The 18,896-nt window shown below is 37.6% G+C and overlaps 2 protein-coding genes and 1 long non-coding RNA gene across 11 annotated transcripts in view; 2 read left to right on the plus strand and 1 right to left on the minus strand.

Moving 5' to 3' along the window:
* Positions 1-6,424, plus strand: part of LOC126933970 (uncharacterized) — a 36,400-nt gene extending 29,976 nt beyond the window's left edge. The window contains exons 2-3 of the long non-coding RNA XR_007718796.1: positions 2,634-2,742; positions 6,328-6,424. This is a non-coding gene — a long non-coding RNA (uncharacterized LOC126933970). The remainder of the gene's footprint in view (positions 1-2,633; positions 2,743-6,327) is intronic.
* Positions 1-17,756, minus strand: part of GEN1 (GEN1 Holliday junction 5' flap endonuclease) — a 31,989-nt gene extending 14,233 nt beyond the window's left edge. Inside the window, exons 1-6 of one of the 4 annotated variants that reach the window (XM_050754274.1) lie at positions 17,669-17,756; positions 11,893-12,068; positions 10,406-10,592; positions 6,314-6,490; positions 4,720-4,830; positions 2,567-2,640 (exon numbers count right to left, since the gene is read on the minus strand). In XM_050754274.1, the coding sequence (XP_050610231.1) occupies positions 2,567-2,640; positions 4,720-4,830; positions 6,314-6,490; positions 10,406-10,592; positions 11,893-12,053 (710 nt within the window). In that variant the 5' untranslated portion in view covers positions 12,054-12,068; positions 17,669-17,756. Of the gene's footprint in view, positions 1-2,566; positions 2,641-4,719; positions 4,831-6,313; positions 6,491-10,405; positions 10,593-11,892; positions 15,499-17,593 lie in introns of those variants that run through there. The other 3 variants (XM_050754275.1, XM_050754276.1, XM_050754273.1) reach the window with 3 other exon arrangements.
* A 516-nt stretch (positions 17,757-18,272) lies between these two features.
* The window catches only part of SMC6 (structural maintenance of chromosomes 6), an 88,239-nt gene continuing 87,615 nt past the window's right edge, over positions 18,273-18,896 (plus strand). For 4 of the 6 annotated variants that reach the window (XM_050754265.1, XM_050754269.1, XM_050754271.1 and 1 more), the window contains exon 1: positions 18,292-18,385. The gene's annotated coding sequence lies outside the window, so the exon portion shown is untranslated. Of the gene's footprint in view, positions 18,386-18,896 lie in introns of all 6 variants that reach the window. The other 2 variants (XM_050754266.1, XM_050754267.1) reach the window with 2 other exon arrangements.

Consider the following 18,896-nt stretch of genomic DNA (forward strand, 5'->3'; position numbering starts at 1 on the left):
AGGCCCAAGGACAGCAGAACTGCAAGACAGGAGAGAGAGTATATGTGTGTGTGTATATCTATATATCTGTATCTCTTAAAAAAAAAAAAAAAAAAAAAATATATATATATATATATATATATATATATATATCTCCAATCAGCCTTTTTTTTTTTTTTTTTTTTTTTTTTTTTTTTTAAGAATCTTAAGTTAGGCAGCAATATGTGAGTAGACTGATTTGTAAATGTCTCCTTTTGATCTCTGTGTGCCACAGTACAAAACAGAATCATGAACATTTCTCTATCTCAGAAAGAAGGGTAAAGAGTAATGTAGAAAATTAAATAAAACATTAATCTTCTGGGTGAAAACTGCATCAAAAAGCTAAATCATCTAAAATGATCATTTCTTAATCTCTTGTTCATAGAGCAAAACATTACCTGCTTCATAAAAGATTTTAAGAAAAATGTATATTACTATAAAGATTTCCACTAATTAAAAGTTAATTTTGTTTTTGGCTAAAGTTCCAGGTTATATAAAGCCACAAAGGATATGGTTAGGTATTAATCATAAAACATATGTGTTCTGAATTATGTTCCTCTACTCACACAAGTTGAAGTTTTTATAAAAAGCTAAATTATCTCTTCAGGTCATTGTGCAGTATCTGGTACTTAAGAGTTACTATTTAGCTTCTGGAATTTCTAACACATTTACTACAAAGACCAAGTACAAGCCTGTTAAAAATTAGCATTAATTGCTTCCAGATGAAGAATTGCACTTCAAAAATTAAAAGTAACTGGCAGGAAAAGTCAGTATATAAAACAGAATAAAAGATGATTATAAAATAAATGTAATTTTATTATTTTCAAGTGTCAGCAGCACTTATTTGCTGAAACTGTTTCAATAAGAATGGTCTGGAGTTAGCCAGTTGTTATATTCACTTGCTTTTCCTTCTTTATATTATTTTTTACAATTCCCAAATGATTCCTTAACTCACCCCCATGCCAAAGTATACATTTTCTTGCTTGCTTTGGCACAGTAATAACTGATGTCAATAATGGATTTATTGAAGTCTTAAGATTTATCAACAGTTTTACAGCTAAAAGAGAAGTATCATAGGAAAGAATACAGTGATTCGATGTATTTTTCATGGTCATTCCTTTTTCATTTTTACCTCTTAACATTTCTTTTCAGGCACTTGCCATCTTGAACCTGCTGGAGGCCAAGACTATTTTAAGTTTCCCAGTGTCTTACTTCCTTTCTTATTGATTCTATACCTATCATCATTAATATTAATTTTTATAAAGCACTGCTTTCATCAGTAAATATAATTCATGTGTTTTTGAGACAGTAAATAGCATAGCTTGTTAACTTCTATATAGTCTGCATCTTGTTCTGAATCCTCAAACTGTAGAGACTAAATTAATTCATGTTATTATTAAATATGTAGCTATAAAGCAAAGGCCAGTCAAGTATGATTTCGATTAATGTTGCTTATTATTAAATATTTACAACATGCCACAGACATTTAATTTACAGAAAGAAAAATACAACATCAAAGTATTAAATACAAAATTATTTTAATGTCATGTTTATCTTTACCTGTTGGTAAAAGGGTTTAAAATAGCTAGTGTCAAAATGCCCATGGTCGTACATAAATGCACTTGATATTTTTTTTTTTTTGGTCTTGCTCTGCCGCCCAGGCTGGAGTGCAGTGGCCGGATCTCAGCTCACTGCAAGCTCCGCCTCCCGGGTTCACGCCATTCTCCTGCCTCAGCCTCCCGAGTAGCTGGGATTACAGGCGCCCGCCACCTCGCCCGGCTAGTTTTTTGTATTTTTTCAGTAGAGATGGGGTTTCACCATGTCAGCCAGGATGGTCTCGATCTCCTGACCTCGTGATCCGCCCGTCTCGGCCTCCCAAAGTGCTGGGATTACAGGCTTGAGCCACCGCGCCCGGCCAAATGCACTTGATATTGTATTAAATGTGTTTAGTGAGCTAATAAGATTTTTTAAAATGCAGTATAGTGGCTAGGCACCGTGGCTCACGCATGTAATCCTAACACTTTGGGAAACCAAGGCGGGGGATCACTTGAGCCCAGGAGTTCAAGATCAGCCTGGGCAACATAGGGAGACCCTATCTCTACAAAAAAAATTTTAAAAATTAATATATTAACATGTTTAATGTAAATAATATATATATATATTTTAAACGCAGTTTGGTGGCTGGGCGCAGTGGTGCATATCTGTTGTCCCAGTTACTCAGGAGGCTGAAGTGGGAGGATCACTTGACCCCAGCAGGTTGAGACTGGAGTGAGCAGTGATTGCGCCACTGCACTGTAGCCTGGGCAACACAGTGAGACCTTGTCTCCAAAAAAGAAAAAAAAAATGCAGTACGGCTTAGAACATGTATTCTCATCCTTCCTTTGGAAAATTTCAAAATAAATAAAAATAAATTATCTTAAATCAAAATATAGGTCAGTTTAAAAATACAAAACCCTTTTTTGGGAAACAATTGTTTTTTGTACTATTCATTATTAAGTTCAGCAAGAATAAAAGTTCAATGTTGCAAGAGAAAGTAATTATTAGTTACCTCTGAAGTAAACTTTGCCCTTTCAAAATCTGTATAAGTTTTAATGCTTGCTCTTTTCCAACTCCAGGGACTCCCTTTCAGAAAGTGGAAAAAAAATAATTCCAATGTTAATCACTAGGAATGGTTAAAAGTACATTAATTGAATGGAAGAGTCTGCAGCTGAAAGAAAGAATGAGGTAACTCTTAAATAAAGATAGGAAAACATGTGCAAGATACATTGCTATGCATAAAACAAAAACTGCACAATAGTGTATATGATCAGGATTTGTAAAGTAAATGACAATTACACTGATATCTATGTAAATAAAAAATTCAGAGTTAAAATTCAGAGTTATAAAAAATAAACACTGATGGTGTTTATTTTAGGGAAGGCAGGGTCATAATTTTAGAGGGCTTTCATTTACTATGTTAATTATTTGGATAATATTTTAATTTAACCTATAACCTAACTCTATGTTTGTAATCAGGAAAAAGCAAGTTCATTTCATTACATGAACATTTAATATTCCAAAACCCAGACATAAACAGAGAACAAAGGAACGTTCTAACTCTTGAAATTAAAAACTTAAGAAAATTTAAAGGGTGAATTTCCAATATGCAAAAATGATATGCCTTAATGTATATTCCTATCACAATTTCTGATTTAAACTGAGTCTTCCAGCCCCTATAAGTGTATGACTATGTCCTTATAAGCAGAGCTGTTATTTAACCAGTATGCACTAGGATTGACACACTCATGTTAACTGGTTAGTAAATAGCTACTGCCCAAGCATTCTGAGTGTCTGCCTGCACAGGAATGTCCCATCTAACCTGAACACTTCCCAATCCACCTATACCCAGAATCCAGCTACTAAGAAGAGCGTCTATGGCACAGCAGGGATACCCAGAAGTCTCTTCCATCTCTATTGCCTGTGTCTGGCATACACGTTATTAGATATCTTGAATATCACCCTTCTTGTATTAGCATTAGCTTTATCTTTAAAGTTTCTGAAGGCAAATCAAGTTAGTACATAGTCTTAAAAATCTTTAAGTAGAACAATGGAAACACATAGCAGTTTTGGTTTTAAAAAACACAAAAGGTCAATATAGCTATGGCTAACACATAATTTGAACACCACTGTAGCTAAAGTTGGTTTCTGTGAGTTCAAGTCAGCAAATTTTTTCTTAAATTAAACATTGGGCTGTTTATAGATTTTAATTATGATATAATTTTATTTACGAAATAGTCTATTTTAGAAGGAGAATTACAACAAAATAATGGTTTGTGGTATTTAAAAGTTTCTTTCCTTCTGCTTTCTTTTCCTAACAGTTTAAAAAAAGTTCTTTGATGATATAAATTATAAATTAGGCTTAATAATTTTATTATCCTACTATATTTTCCTTTCTCCTGAGCTTAGATGGAAAAAAAATTACATGTCATTCTTCTTTATACTTCTCTTGGGAATAGAGGTAAAATGAGGGATTTGTAAGGCTATAGAAATAATCAGTAGGAACATAATAAGGGAACTACATAGTAAGATCTACAATACCAATCATTTTATATTTTTAAACACTACATTTAAGAAAATGGGATTATTCTCATAATACTTAACTCATCACTCACCTGTTATACCTATTTGTTACAGAGCACTAGATTGTGCATCTTAAGATATAAATAAAATATTTCCATGAACAAAACCCAGCACAACGCTGAGAGGCATGGAAATATGAATGGCTTATCCCAATGATCACATGACTTAGCAACAGTAATAGCATTGAGCATGTGCACAAAGAATACAGAACACTAAAAAATAGAAAAAAGGGGGAAAGAAACTAACAATGGCATAATACAAGAAAAGAATAACTCCTATATTTATTTAAAAAGATAGTCAAACATAAATGTGAATCTCTTAATCTAGAGTAACAGTTTACTGAGATTCAAGCTGTGGTACTACATTATTCTATTCTTGCTTATAATATTAAGTGTCACAAGTCAGCTTTTTAGTGCCATCTGAAATGCTGATTATTTTAGTCACTGAATAGCTTATTATGCCTGAAATTATATTTTAAATTCAATTTTTAATCATATAGCCATATTATATTCACATTTATACAGCACATAAGGTACGAAAAAGACTTATGAATAGCAAGTAAATATGACAATTTCAGCTTACCTTTGGGAGATAATCACAACCAAGAAGTATTGCTAATCCAACCAGAGCATCTCTGTCCAAACCTAGTTTACCCTTGATAGTTGACATTGTGTAACAGTCAACATGTGGGTCCTAAAGAAAGAACAGATTTAGTTTAATCCTTAAAAAGTATATATTTATACATTAAACAACATTACAAAAATAATTTGTCAGTGTTATCTTTAAATGTTTAATTATTCCAGGCTGGGCACGGTGGTTCATGCCTGTAATCCCAGCACTTTGAGAGGCCAAGGCGGGCAGATCTCTTGAGGTCAGGAGTTTGAGACCAGCCTGGCTAACATGGTGAAACCCCATCTCTACTAAAAATACAAAAAAGTTAGCCAGGTGTGGTAGCACGTGCCTGCAGTCCGTTACTCGGGAGGCTGAGGCACAAGAATTACTTGAACCCGGGAGGAGGAGGTTGCAGTGAGCCGAGATCACAGCACTGCATTTCAGCCTGGGTGATACAGTGAGACTACGTCTCAAAAAAGAAAAAAAGTTTAATTATTCCAAAAAATTTATATAAGAAAACTATCCTGATCAGCAGAATCTTTATAGAATCTGACATATCAATATATGGAAATAAAAGTTGTAGTTTCAAAAATGGCTTAAAAATAACTATGTTAGCCAATATTTTTCCATTTTATTGCTTTCTGGTGTCTAAAAAATACAGATTTCCATCTTACAAAACACTGTAACATATATATATTATAGAAAGTAAACATTCCCTGTAATTGCACTGCCTAAACTATCATTAATAGCTTGGTACATATTATTCCAAAAAACCATCTTCTTTGACACATATATATGAATATTTATTGTTAATTACATTAAGTAAAAGTAGGATTATATAAAAATACTATTTTGAGACATTTTCCAACATTAATATGTCTGGATATCTTTTATGTCAATAATAGCCTTTACAATGACCGTACTGTATTACATCATATGGACTCTGAAACAGTGTTTCTCAATGGGGGTGCTAATATTAGCATTTTGGGAGGGATAACAGAAATGTCTGGCAGAAGGTTTAGTTTGGTTGGCACCAAGCCACCACATATCTATAGTCTCCTTTGCCCAAGCCTGAACTGTTACAACCAAAATGTCTCCTGGTGGTATCTCTCCAACTGGGAACCAGTAAGTGTGAAGTATTTAACCATGTCCCTATCAATGAACACTTGGGTTGCTTGCCAAATTCTTGTAATTATTAACAATGCTACAGTGAACATCTTTATATCTCTCTCTTTGCATATTTGGAGGTATTTCTGAGGATGAAATACTAAACTGGAAATTCAGGATCAAAGCAACACATTTTCATACGCAATTCATGATGTATTTTTGAAACTGATTTAGAATCAAACCATGTGAAACAAACAAGTCAAGTTCTTATGAGATAAATCTATATTTTGAAGACAATGAACTACATGGCAATGATTTTTAATAATAGTAAACATTTTATTTAGCAATTGCCATGTGCAAGGCATTACAGTAGGCATTTTATATCTAGTATTTCATTTAATCAGCCCTTTAAAAAAGTTCGTAAACAAATGCTGAAAAACAGAAAGAAAATAAACACCTTTGTATTCATAGTGAAATTCCTGTAAACAGTCTGGGCCCCATAAAGGAAAGTATCGCCATCATTGGTGAGGCAGCCATCGACATGACCACCAGCATTGAGATAAGCACACATGGCTTCAGCTTCCCCGGCAGCCTGAACCCAGGGGATTCCTAAGCATTCGAGCATATCGAGGCACTGAAAACCAAAAGCAAGATGTTAGAGAATGTCTTCACTGCTCATTTGTTTACTATTAAACGTACTTCTGTATTACAAATATTAATAGTAGCTATTTTGGTGTTTTAAAAATTACGATATTTAAGAAACACTTGGAAATTTGAATAATGACTGAATATTTGAGGGCTTTAAGGAAAGAACTGCCAAACTTTTAGGTGTGCTAATAAAAATTACATTGTGGTTATGTTTCTTTTTATTTTTTAGGAATCATCTTTTAGAAAAGATTAAATACTGGGAATGATACAATATTATGTCTAGGATTTGCTTCAAAATGATGTGTGGGTAGGGGAATAGATGAAACAAGATGAGCCAAGATAACGGTTTAAGATTGGTAATGGGTTACTTTTGTGTTGATTTAAATTTTTCTGTAATAAAAAATTAAGATTTTAATGTAAATTACAAAGTAATCCATATTCACATTTCATTGCTATTATCGTCAGATTCTGAAAATATCTTTAAATAATAATTAATCACATTAAGATTTACATCTACAAAGAGCTGGGCGCAGTGGCTCACGCCTGTAATCCCAGCACTTTGGGAGGCCGAGGCGGGCAGATCACGAGGTCAAGAGATTGAGACCATCCTGGCCAACATGTACTAAAAATAAAAAAATTAGCTGGGCATGGTGGTGCATGCCTGTAATTCCAGCTACTTGGGAGGCTGAGGCAGGAGAATCACTTGAACCCAGGAGGTGGAGGTTGCAGTGTGCCGAGATCGCACTAGTGCACTACAGCCTGGGTGACAGAGCGAGACTTCCGTCTCAAAAAAAAAAAAAAAAAAATTTACATCTACAAAACTTTAATAATTTTTCTCACATGATGGTCAACCCAATATGCATACTTTCTTTTTTTCTTTTTTTTTTTTTTGAGACGGAGTCTCGCTCTGTCACCCAGGCTGGAGTGCGGTGGCCGGATCTCAGCTCACTGCAAGCTCCGCCTCCCGGGTTCACGCCATTCTCCTGCCTCAGCCTCCCGAGTAGCTGGGACTACAGGCGCCCGCCACCTCGCCCGGCTAGTTTTTTGTATTTTTTAGTAGAGACGGGGTTTCACCGTGTTAGCCAGGATGGTCTCGATCTCCTGACCTCGTGATCCGCCCGTCTCGGCCTCCCAAAGTGCTGGGATTACAGGCGTGAGCCACCGCGCCCGGCCGCAATATGCATACTTTCAAAGAAGATGCTATCATACAGTTTTGGCTTGAATTTTAATGTTTGCATCTTTTTCTCATCTTGCCTTCCCTGTACAATGAAACTCTCATATTGTGGGAAACTGTGGAGGAGTCAGCTGTCAGTGTCCTCCTAGGAAATCAAATGTTTGTGCAGAATGATTACATCATTATGCTGATGTACAAATAATTTGCTGTGAGTTTCCTTTGGTTTATGATTTTAACCCAGCTGGGTAGCTAGTAGTCTAGTAGCCTTATAGCCTAGTTCATTCTTTCTTGTCATACACCATTCCTTTTTGTCATGTATCATTCTCTATCAGGGACTACTGAGTATGGTGGAGAGAAAAGGCTACTTACTTGTAGTTTCTAGAGGCTGATAGAATATTATCTCTTGCTTTGATTTCCACACCACATTACATAATAAATACCTCTATCCGCCAAGGTGGACAAGGTTCAAAAAGTCAAAGTACTATGTTGAAAAATATTGCTTTTCAGGACGCTGGCCCCGTGAATTTAGAGAGACAGTTTTGTGACAGTGTTGCTTCCACCTTACCCCTAGGTAAAAAGTAGCCTTTCATAATACAGTTATTTCAACTTCTTATACTATTTGCCACTTCAAATTTTTTCAAAGAACCAGCACAGAGTTTCCTATAAGGCTGTTGCAATTTTTCCCACTCTATGTCTCTACCATGTGGGGTGGAAGTGGTACTGGAGGAGGACTAATTTGTGCTTTTCATGCTAATACCTAAAAGATGGCAGTGGATGAGGAGGAAGCAGGGCCTAGTAACTGAAGAGTACAGAAATATAAAAATGACGAATAGGCAATACTGAACTGACACAAAATGCCTAAGAACACCGTAATTACTGCAGCAATAAAGAAAAGGAATGGAGCAATTTTCTTAAGAAGACACGGACATCTCTTTTTTTGTTTTATGCTGGTTCTTTAACACTCTAAGATTGAGGACCATGAACATTTCCAGGAACTGACTGACTCAGCACAGATATTTTCTTCAACTGCTGATAGTCATTAAGGTGGAATATTCACTAATTGAAAACTATTTTTAAACGTAAGCGTAGAAAATAAAATTTCAGAAGAGGAGAAAAATGGCATAATTTTTTTTAACTAAAATTAAAAAGAAAAACAAATTCAAATATGATAAAAGCTTATATCCTTAAAACACAAAGAACTTGCACAAAAGAAAAATTAAAACCTCAAGAGGTAGTGGGTGAAGGACATGATAGCCATTACCCAAAGGGGGACTAAAAATAGGTGAAATGTTTAACGTTACTATTAAAAGACAAATGCATATTAAATATCTTTGTTGTTGCACACAAAATATTACAAAGATAAGCCTCCTAACATCCAATGTTCTTGTGAATGCACTGACACTGCTTCTCTGACATCTGTATTAGCAGAAATTAACCAGCAAGAGCAATAAAATCATTCCAAAACTTTCACCCATCAATCCAACATTGGGTAATTTTATCTAAAATTTCAAATCACAAGAAAACATTATATACACAAAAAATGTTCATCACACTTTCATGTATAGTAGAGAAAAACTAAAAAAATAAATAACATATACAATCGGGTGTATGATTCATAGCTTCATACATGTTGCACAACCACTACAAGTTATGATTTCGATTAGAGTGTGACAAAAGGGAGATATGACAACATGAAGCATTAAGTGAAAAGGCCAGGTTAAAAATCATGTGTACCACTACAACTCTTTACACACACTTGAAAACAGACACAAAAGGCTGGGTGCTGTGGCGCACGCCTGTAATCCCAGCACTTTGGGAGGTTGAGGCGGGTGGATTACAAAGTCAGGATATGGAGACCATCCTGGCTAACATGGTGGAACATCCTGGCTAACATGGTTTCTACTAAAAAACACACAAAAAAATTAGCTGGGTGTGGTGGTGGGTGTCTGTAGTCCCAGCTACTCGGGAGGCTGAGGCAGGAGAAGGGCGAGAACCCGGGAGGTGGAGCCTGCAGTGAGCCGAGATCACGCCACTGCATGCCAGCCTGGCAACAGAGCGAGACTACTTTTCAAAAAAAAAAACAAAAAAAACAACAACAACAACAAAAAACACACAGACAAAAAAAACAAACCTTCCTATTGTTTTAATTATACATTATAGGCGATTTCTTTCTTAAGTTTTATACAAATATAAAATATAGCAATATTAAAGTAACATACAAAGAATACATTGTAATGTAACAATAATTAGTTTTTAAAATTACAAGCCCTAAGGGAAGCCAAATATGTATTCTGTATATGAACTATTATGAATTCTGAATAAGTGAAGTGTGAATTAATGAGATCTCATGTATTCTGGGAATTCTTTAAGTCCTGAAGGTGTTATAAAAGGTAATATGATCAAGTTCCTACTATGTACTAGTTGCTTTGGATATACTTTCTCTTATTTTTATCTCATCCGGGCTGAGTATTACTGTTGTCATTTCACAAGATAGCATACAAGGTAGAGACAGGTTACAAATTTTGCTCAATGTCTCAGAGTTTCTACATGCCAGTGCCAGGAATGAAACTCAGGTCAATTTCACTCTAAAAAATAAGCTCTTTTCTCTATGCACACTGGCTGGCTAGTCACAATAAAATTAATAAGTATAAAAGATGACAAACTATTAAGAGTAAAATGTACCCTTTAAATCAAATCAGAATTACTGAATCAAATCTGAATGCTCACCTCTCTTAAGACTGATTTAAAATGTGATCTCCCTGTTTTCTGAGACCACGATTTTCCAGAAGACCCATACCGAGTCTGATTCCTCTTGCTTATGACATCAGCTTTCAGCTTTGGTGGTTCCCCTTCCATAACAAACACCAGTTTTACATCCATTTGTGTTAAATATGAGATACGAAAAAATAAGTTCCTGAAATATATAAATTAGTAACATATTAATCATCATACACTCATAGTAAAAGTCAAAATAGTATAACATAAAGGCAAGAACATTAGACTAGTATCAAAAACTTTAATGTAATAACATTTTACTTAAGGTTTTAATTAGAGTGGAAGACCACTTTTTTTTTTTTTTTTTCTTTGACAAGAGTCTCACTCTGTCACCCAGGTTGGAGTGCAGTGGCATGATCTCATCTCAGTGCAGCCTCAACCTCCTGGCTCAAGCGATCTTCTTGCCTCAGTCCCCAGGTAGCTGGGACTACAGGTGTGTGACACCATGCCCGGCTAACTTTCTGTATTTTTTATAGAGAGGGAGTTTCACCATGTTGCCCAGGCTGGTCTTGAACTCCTGAGCTCAAATAATCCGCCCATCTCAGCCTCACAAAATGCTAGGAAAACAAGTGTGAGCCACTGTGCCTGGCCAAAAACACTGATTTTTTTTTTTTTTTTTTTTTTTTTGAGACGGAGTCTCACTCTGTTGCCCAGGCTAGAGTGCAGTGGCGTGATCTCGGCTCACTGCAACCTCCGCCTCCCAGGTTCAAGAGATTCTCCTGCCTCAGCATCCCAAGTAGCTGGGATTACAGGCACCCGCCACCACATCCAGCTAAATTTTTTTTATTTTTAGTAGAGATGGGGTTTCTCCAACTTGGCCAGGCTGGTCTCAAACTCCTGACCTTGTGATCCACCCACCTCGGCTTCCCAAAGTGCTGGGATTACAGGCGTGAGCCACTGCGCCCAGCCAAACCACTGAATATTTTTAAGCAACAAAGATTTATGATTATTCTAATTGCTATGTGGAAAATGGTTTGAGGTAGGGGTGGCCAAGAGCAAGAAACTAGTGAAGATGGCACTTCAGGAGTACAGATGAGAGATGAGGTCGGCATAGACTAAGGTGGTTGGGTGCCTCTGGCCACTGAGATAAGTTTGTGAACACAAAGTATATTTTGGAGGTAGAACTAGCAAGACTTACTGATGTAGAGAGAAGTAGAATAGGGAGAAAATGTCTCCCAAATCTCTGGCTTTTAGTATCTGAAGCATCCTAGCGGATACGTTAAGTAGGAGATAGATATGTGAGTCTGGAGCTCAAAGGGTATGAGGTACAAATCTGAGTCCTTAATATAAAGATGGTGAATATAGACATGTTAAACAGATCTTGAAACCTCAAAATGTAAAAGAATAACAACAACAAAAGAAAAAAAAGGTAAAACAAAATCAAGACACCAAAACTATTTATACATCATACATTGATACTCTAAGAACTTTCACTATACCTGAGGTGGGGCTTCACAACGCTGCCCATCATTTTTTTGACTGTCTGTGCCTCACACACCCAGAGACTCAGATCAACTGCAATGGTTTTCCCACCAAGATTACGCAAGGGAATGTGTTGCTTAACAGGCTCCAAAATTTGCCACAAGTCATTCACTCCCATTCTGGTGATTATCTGCTGTTATGTGAAACACACTTTACAAAATATTGTTAAAGAAACAGAAGCTCATAACAGGGATTCAAACAATATATTATAAGTCAGTTCAGGATAATTCATAGAGGATTATCCTTATTTCTTTAATCAGTTAGCTTTTCAAAATGAATCAAGAACACCTGAAATGTTAAAATGGTGGTAACTGGCTTTTTCCCAGCTAAAAACAAGAGCTAACAAATGCAGAGATGGGTCGAGAACGCAGGGATGCTGTAAATCATTTTTGTCTACTTGAAAATTCACTCCTTGATTTACATACTTGGAGAGTGCGACTAATTCTCTATCATACCCAGGAAAAACAAAAAAACAAAAGCAAGGAAGCATGCAAACAAGCTAAAGAAAAATGAGGTTAATGAAGAAAAACTTAGAAAAGTGAAGGAGGAAGAAACGAGAGAAAATGAAGTTGGAGGAATACTGATAGACATACCTTTCTAAAAAGGGCGTTGGCTTTTTAAATTGCAAGGTCACATCATGTTCATTGTAGAAAAAGAAAACAACTTTTAATCACTTATAACTTTTAACCACCACCCAAAGAAAACTAAAGTTAAATGTTTTTCCACGTACATGACATTTTAAAAACAAAATTGGCTTAAACTTTGCTACTGTTACCTGGTTTGGTATTTTCTATAGGCCAGCTTTTCCTTATTATATCCATATTTGGTTTTCTTTCCCTTTGTTATTATTTGGTTATAATAATTGACATTATGTAGCATGCGCAATGAAAATTCAATCTGACGACACAAATATAACCCAGATTATTATCCTCTAAATCATAATCTTAATTCATTCCAAAAACACAACGTAGGAGACAAGAATATATTAAGTCAAAAGACTATCACCTTTATGCAGAAACCTTCTGAATAAAAAGTACTGTATTGTCTGTACCTTTAACAGAGTTCTTTCTAAAAGTAAATTTTCTCAAATTGCATATGGATGCAAAGAAAATAAATGCTGGAAGGGTTGCTGTCTGTGACTTATCCTGTTTTTCTGAACCTGAATTTTACAGTGTGGCCAGTGGTGCCATAAGTATTATTCCTTTTTTTTTTTTGAGACAGGGTCTTGCTCTGTCACCCTGGCTGGAGTGCAGAGGCGAGATATCGGCTCACTGCAACCTCTGCCTCCCAGGTTCAAGTGATCTGCCTGCCTCAGCCTCCCAAAGTGCTGGGACTATAGGCATGAGCCACCGCACCCAGCTCTGCCATGAGTATTATTCTGTGTACTCATTTCTATGAAGTGTACAGTGACATCTATGGATGTCACTTTACAGATAAAAATATACAGACTTAAAGGGTCAAGAAAGTATTTGGTAGTAACAGTGACCCAGAACTAATATTGTCTATTTCACATCCTGAAGCCCCACTGGTTGAATGTACCATTGTGGCATTGATTCAGTTACTGTGAAAAGTTGTGGTTAATTCTGGAGAGTGGGGTACATATATTCTTAAGGTCATTATTATGAAGAGAAATGAGGCAAATTATTAACCCATCAGAACACATTAAACCAAAAGTCCGAGAAGAAAGTTCTTGACAGTTTTGCTTTCCTTTGTGACTCACGGTGCATACTGGAATAGATTGCTATCAAAGAAAATTAGGCAATTCCTTTGTTCTAATTTCATTTAAATGTGACCCTGACCCTAGCAGTCAAAATTTTAAATGCAGGTTATCTTCTGGTTTAGCAATATCTCTTCCAGGAATTTAAGATATGTTATGTGGTGTGTATGGATTTATATACAACAATATTCACTGTAACATTGTTTACAATAGTAAGACACTGAGAAGAGCCAGGTCTCCATGGAGGACTAATTAAGTAAATTATGCAATATTGAAACTAAATTAGATGATATCGCAAATAAATCAGTAGGATAGAAATACAGGTACTAATAAAAAAATGGATGCAAGTTTTAAAATGAAAACAGGTATGAGTATGTTAGGGATGATTATAGTTCAGGGATGGCAAGAACCACTTTTCAAAACATATCCCTTTGTGTTGTTTCATTTTTAAAATACCACATACCTGTATACTTTTCAAATTAGAAAAAAGTTAAAAAATATGTCACCCTATTTATTAGGAGTTGGAGAAATAAATTAGAAATCTTTTTAGATGGTTTGCTTCTTGGCTACATATTAAGTGACAAATTTAAACAGAATTCATGGGTCAAATTAAAAAGTACTGTTCTGCAAATTTACAAGTACTTGAATATTAAATACTACTTCAGTATAGCTTTTTGAGGGAAGAGAGATTCACATTTTCTGGTTTCCTTCAGATTGCCTAGAACCAGTCCTGTGGAGTTGGCCAGGGCACGTATTTTCTCTGGCAACTTCCAGTTCTAAGTTTCAACATTCCTACCCTGTTTCTAATGTTTCCTTTCGTTGGTTGACTACACATATACAAATGAATAGTAGTGAAGATTGCCACCTAGTGCAGTGATGTTTACGATGGCACACATAAACACACATTTATATATAGGACTGTGATGTCAATTGTATTCTTTCTGAGGGTTATGGTAAAAAAAAAAATGAAACAGCAACAAGGTAGACTCTTGATTTTATAAACTGCAGCCCTCTAAGTATTTCAAGTATATTAGGATCATTTTGTAAAGCTTTTAATTAAATATATTATTAACGGGGGGGCAGCCATGCCTTAAAAAAAAAAGTCCAGCACTGATTTGATTATTGGAAACCCCTAAGCAAGATAAAGAGGGCTTTCAACTAATCCCATAAATAATATCTTTAATATTACATGATTACTATGGTTAGAATTTAGTTATTATTTCATTTCTTTTGTTGGAAACGAACCTGGTTTAAAGAATGATTAACCATGGTTACTTCTGAAAGTGGAAAATTATGTGAAATGTACATTTTATTAGAAAGAACATCATAATATTTTAAGAATGCAATTAACCCCAAATCTCTGTTTCCATCATCAATTGTTTTCCATTTCTTATCACATGTTGTTTGCACCAGCTATTCCTCGGAAGTGATATTAAGAAGCAATGGTTAAGACTGTAAAAGCATAAAACATTCCAAAACAGGACAGAATGCAATAGCTTCTAAGATATTAAAGTACAACTACACTGAAAGATAGAACAGATGGTTCTTGCATGAGGTCATAACGTGATGAGGTTATTTGAAAATGGCTCAGTATTAAGTAAAATTTAAAAATACTACACCGGCTGGGCATGGTAGCTCATGCCTATAATCCTGGCACTTTGGGAGGCCGAGGCAGGCGGATCACCTAAGGCCAGGAGTTTGAGAACAGCCTGGCAAAATGGTAAGACCCCATTTCTGTAAAAATAAATAAATAAAAATTAAAAATACCACACGAAGAACTATGTATAATTTCATCTTGCTTTTTATTTTTTTTACTATGGTAAAATTTTAAATTTTTTTGGTGTGGGATTTGGTGAGTTCCCACTCAAATCTTTTATAATGAATAATTATATTGATGTCAATCTGTTCATACAATCAACATATATATTATACATCAAAAGAAGTCTAACATCTTCATAAGTTTTTAAGAATTAGCTGTCACACAAACCTACTTACATGAACCAATGACGTAAGAACAATATAGCAAACAACTTTATAAATCTATTAATGGCTTCAATTTATTTAGCTTACTTATTTGAATCAACAAAGTCAGAACACATAGCTAACAACTTTATAAGCAATGGACTTCAGATAGAAAGCCTAGGATTTGGGGTTTGAATATACCACTGATTAGCTGTATGACCTTGGGAAGACATTCAACCTTTCTACAAAATGACAGGTATTAAACCAGATGAATTACAAGATTCTAATATCTGTAATCTAGTATCTAAAATTTGAATCTCATGACCAACTGGTAGCATGGAATAAAAAAAAAAAATCACTCTATTTCAGAAAGTATTGCTTGGTATAATAGAAAGAACATAAATGTCCATCTTAAAGGACTTAAGAATCCACTTCCAGTTAAAACAAAAACAAGTCCTTTGATGTAACCATATGGTGCCCATAAATCAATTTAAGTTCCTAAAACTTCCTTAAAAGCTAATAAGCTTTTATTGGTTAATTATAAAACTGAATGAGGTGAGAAAAACACAGAACCTTGTTAATTTCACTAATGAATCAAATTTAAAGAACATAAAGAGGTCAGGGGCTTAAATGATGCAAAAATACACACTTTATTAAAGCAAGGTTTTCCAATTTAGTTCAGCTTTAGGAAAAACATTAGAAAATTTACTTTGGAAAAGCAGAAAATGCTTACATTTCCCAATTTCCATTTAGATGAGTATATATTCATATAAAGATTGGTAAATGGTGAAAACTATTTCAATGCAAGATTATATTTTAAGGGATTTACCACATAATCTCAGTAACTAATGCTGTTCTTTAAAATTATTTTTTCAATTTTATTTTCATATGAATTTAGCCTAAACATTGAGGCATAATTCACGCTTATCAATAAATACTTATTAAATGTCTACTATTTAACAGGAATGCTTTATAGGTGCTGGAGATACAATAATGGAAGAAGATCCAGCTCTGCATTTAAAGACCTTAGTAGGGTAGGCGAGACTGCAGATAAAAAGGGCGTAAGAGGTAAGAAAGCAAGCTATAGTTGTATTTAGGAAAAAAGGTCCCCCACTTAGGAATCAAGGAACGGTACCTGAAGCAAGTGACATGTAAGTAGGGACCTCCCAACTGTGTTTCCCATTGGTTACAACAAGGCCAGATGCTTTGGTCTATTTTGACTATGTCATATTTTTCGTAGATCCATGGCAAGGGCCACAGTAGGAATATAATATATATGTGATTACCTTTAGAAATAAAAAGTGACTTTGATGGAAAGAATTCCATTACTGGAGGCCAGAATTTTAACATCAATTTATTTGGAGGTGGGGTGAGGTGGCAGTCAATGCATTATTTTCCCCACACAGAAGAGAACATTTTGGAGTATGAAACGTAGGTTACTTGCTAGGTCGGTATATTCATGGGAAGGGTTGCGTAAAGACTGAAGGGGTAGCGTGGGGTTGAGAAGGGCGCTGAAACCTAAGCCAAGGAAGTAAGACTTCATTAATTCTGACGTTTATTTAGGGAGCTTACACTTTAGTTTACCGTGGGGGGGGGGGAAGGAACGATCGTAAACAACTACAATCCCTTAAGGTAATTACTATAACAGAACTATATCCAAAATGCAAGGTTAACACGGAAAAGGGAACACTCAACTGTGCCTATGGGGACCAGGGAGGGCTCGCCGGGTCGGCTTTGAGCGAGGCGTGGGAATTATCCCCATCGCATGCCCGGGGGACGCACAACGGGACCCAGCAGCTTCGGCTAAGCGCGAGCGGCCGGGTAACGAGCAGCTTTCCCGGGGCGGGGTAACCCGCAGGGCCCGCGAGAGTGGAAAACAGCGGCCAGGTCGCGGCCTGGCAGCTCGGTTCGGACTTCCTACTTTATTCAAAGGGAGTCATTGAAGGCGTTTTCGGAGGAGCAGCGAACAAAGAGCTTACCCCTAACCCTGATGGTCAAAGGAACCAGCGGGAGGGCCCGAGCGGCGCAGTCTCTCCACGTCCCGCCGGACTTACCCGGACAACCCTTCCTCCTTGGCTCTGGAAGAAGCCCCTTCGTCATTTACCAGTTTGGCCTGAATCCTAACTATTGTGCCTCCAAATTCCTGAATTTTCTCAAAAGAAAAAAAAAGAAAAGTCCTCTTTCTTTACCCAAGCAAAGACTAGCGCCCCGGGTTCAGCCGCCGGGCCCGGGAACACCAGGAAGCTTTTCGAATCCGGCGCCTGGCCCGCGCGGCCCCGCCTCTTCCGGGAAGTGACTGACCCCTTTCCCCCAATGGGGCCCACTCGGCTTTCCCTTGCTGGCCCAACCGGCCCAGCGGACGCATGCGTAGACCCGTTGCAGGGGGTCGCTCAGTTATCTTTCCCTTTTAGTTAGGCAAATCACTCGCCTCCCCCGCGTCCGGTAACTGCGGAGCAGCGGATGCCTACCAGCTTCCCCCGCCCGCCAAGGGGCACTTCCGGCCTCTCAGACTCCGGCTGCGCGAAACCCCGGAACTGCGCAGGCGCGGGCGGAGTCCCGAAGGGAGGGAGGGCGGGGCGCAAGCGCGGTTAGTCCCGCGGTGGGCGCCGGGGCGCCCGGGATCCTACCTTATCCTGTTGCAGGCGCGCGGTTCCCAGCGGGCCGGCGGCGGTCAGCCGAGGTCGAGACACCCGCAGGGTGGCCTTAGCGGCCGGTCGTACCACGGCAGCCCCGCCGATCAGGTTCCTTTGGGAGACTTCGAATTGTTGGCGGTAGGGTGAAGGCGCGCGCTGTCGCTTTCCCTTGCTCCGGGGTTCATCCTCCACCCGCTGCCCCCTTGGTTGGCGACCCCCAGCCACCTGGGAGAGGCAGGGTCAGCTGAGCTGCGGCTGTGTTCATTGTCGTCCTTGCGGGTCTGGGCGGGGGATGTCCGTTCCTCGGGCGGGTCGGGCGGCGGGCGGCACCTTCGCGCGCTCTCCGAGGCGGCACCGGTCTCCTGAGCCGCGGGAAATCTGGCGTCGGCTCGGGGCCGTTCTCTCCCAGGCGGCGGTCCCCAGATTCCCCCGGGCTGTGGCGAATAACTATAAAGTGGGGAGAGGTCTGGAGAGAGCTGGGGTCGGGAGTGGCTCTTAGCATGAGTCTGATGATACCTCGCAGACGGCAACTGGTGTTATGCAAAGATCACTGAAGGGTGTATGCAAAGATCACTGAAATCGAATTTGTCATTAAAGCCCAGTTTTACGAAAATGCAAATTGTATTATCTAGAAAAATTAACATGTATT

The sequence above is a fragment of the Macaca thibetana genome, chromosome 13 (genome assembly GCF_024542745.1).
Source record: "Macaca thibetana thibetana isolate TM-01 chromosome 13, ASM2454274v1, whole genome shotgun sequence".
In the NCBI taxonomy this organism is placed as follows: domain Eukaryota; kingdom Metazoa; phylum Chordata; class Mammalia; order Primates; family Cercopithecidae; genus Macaca; species Macaca thibetana.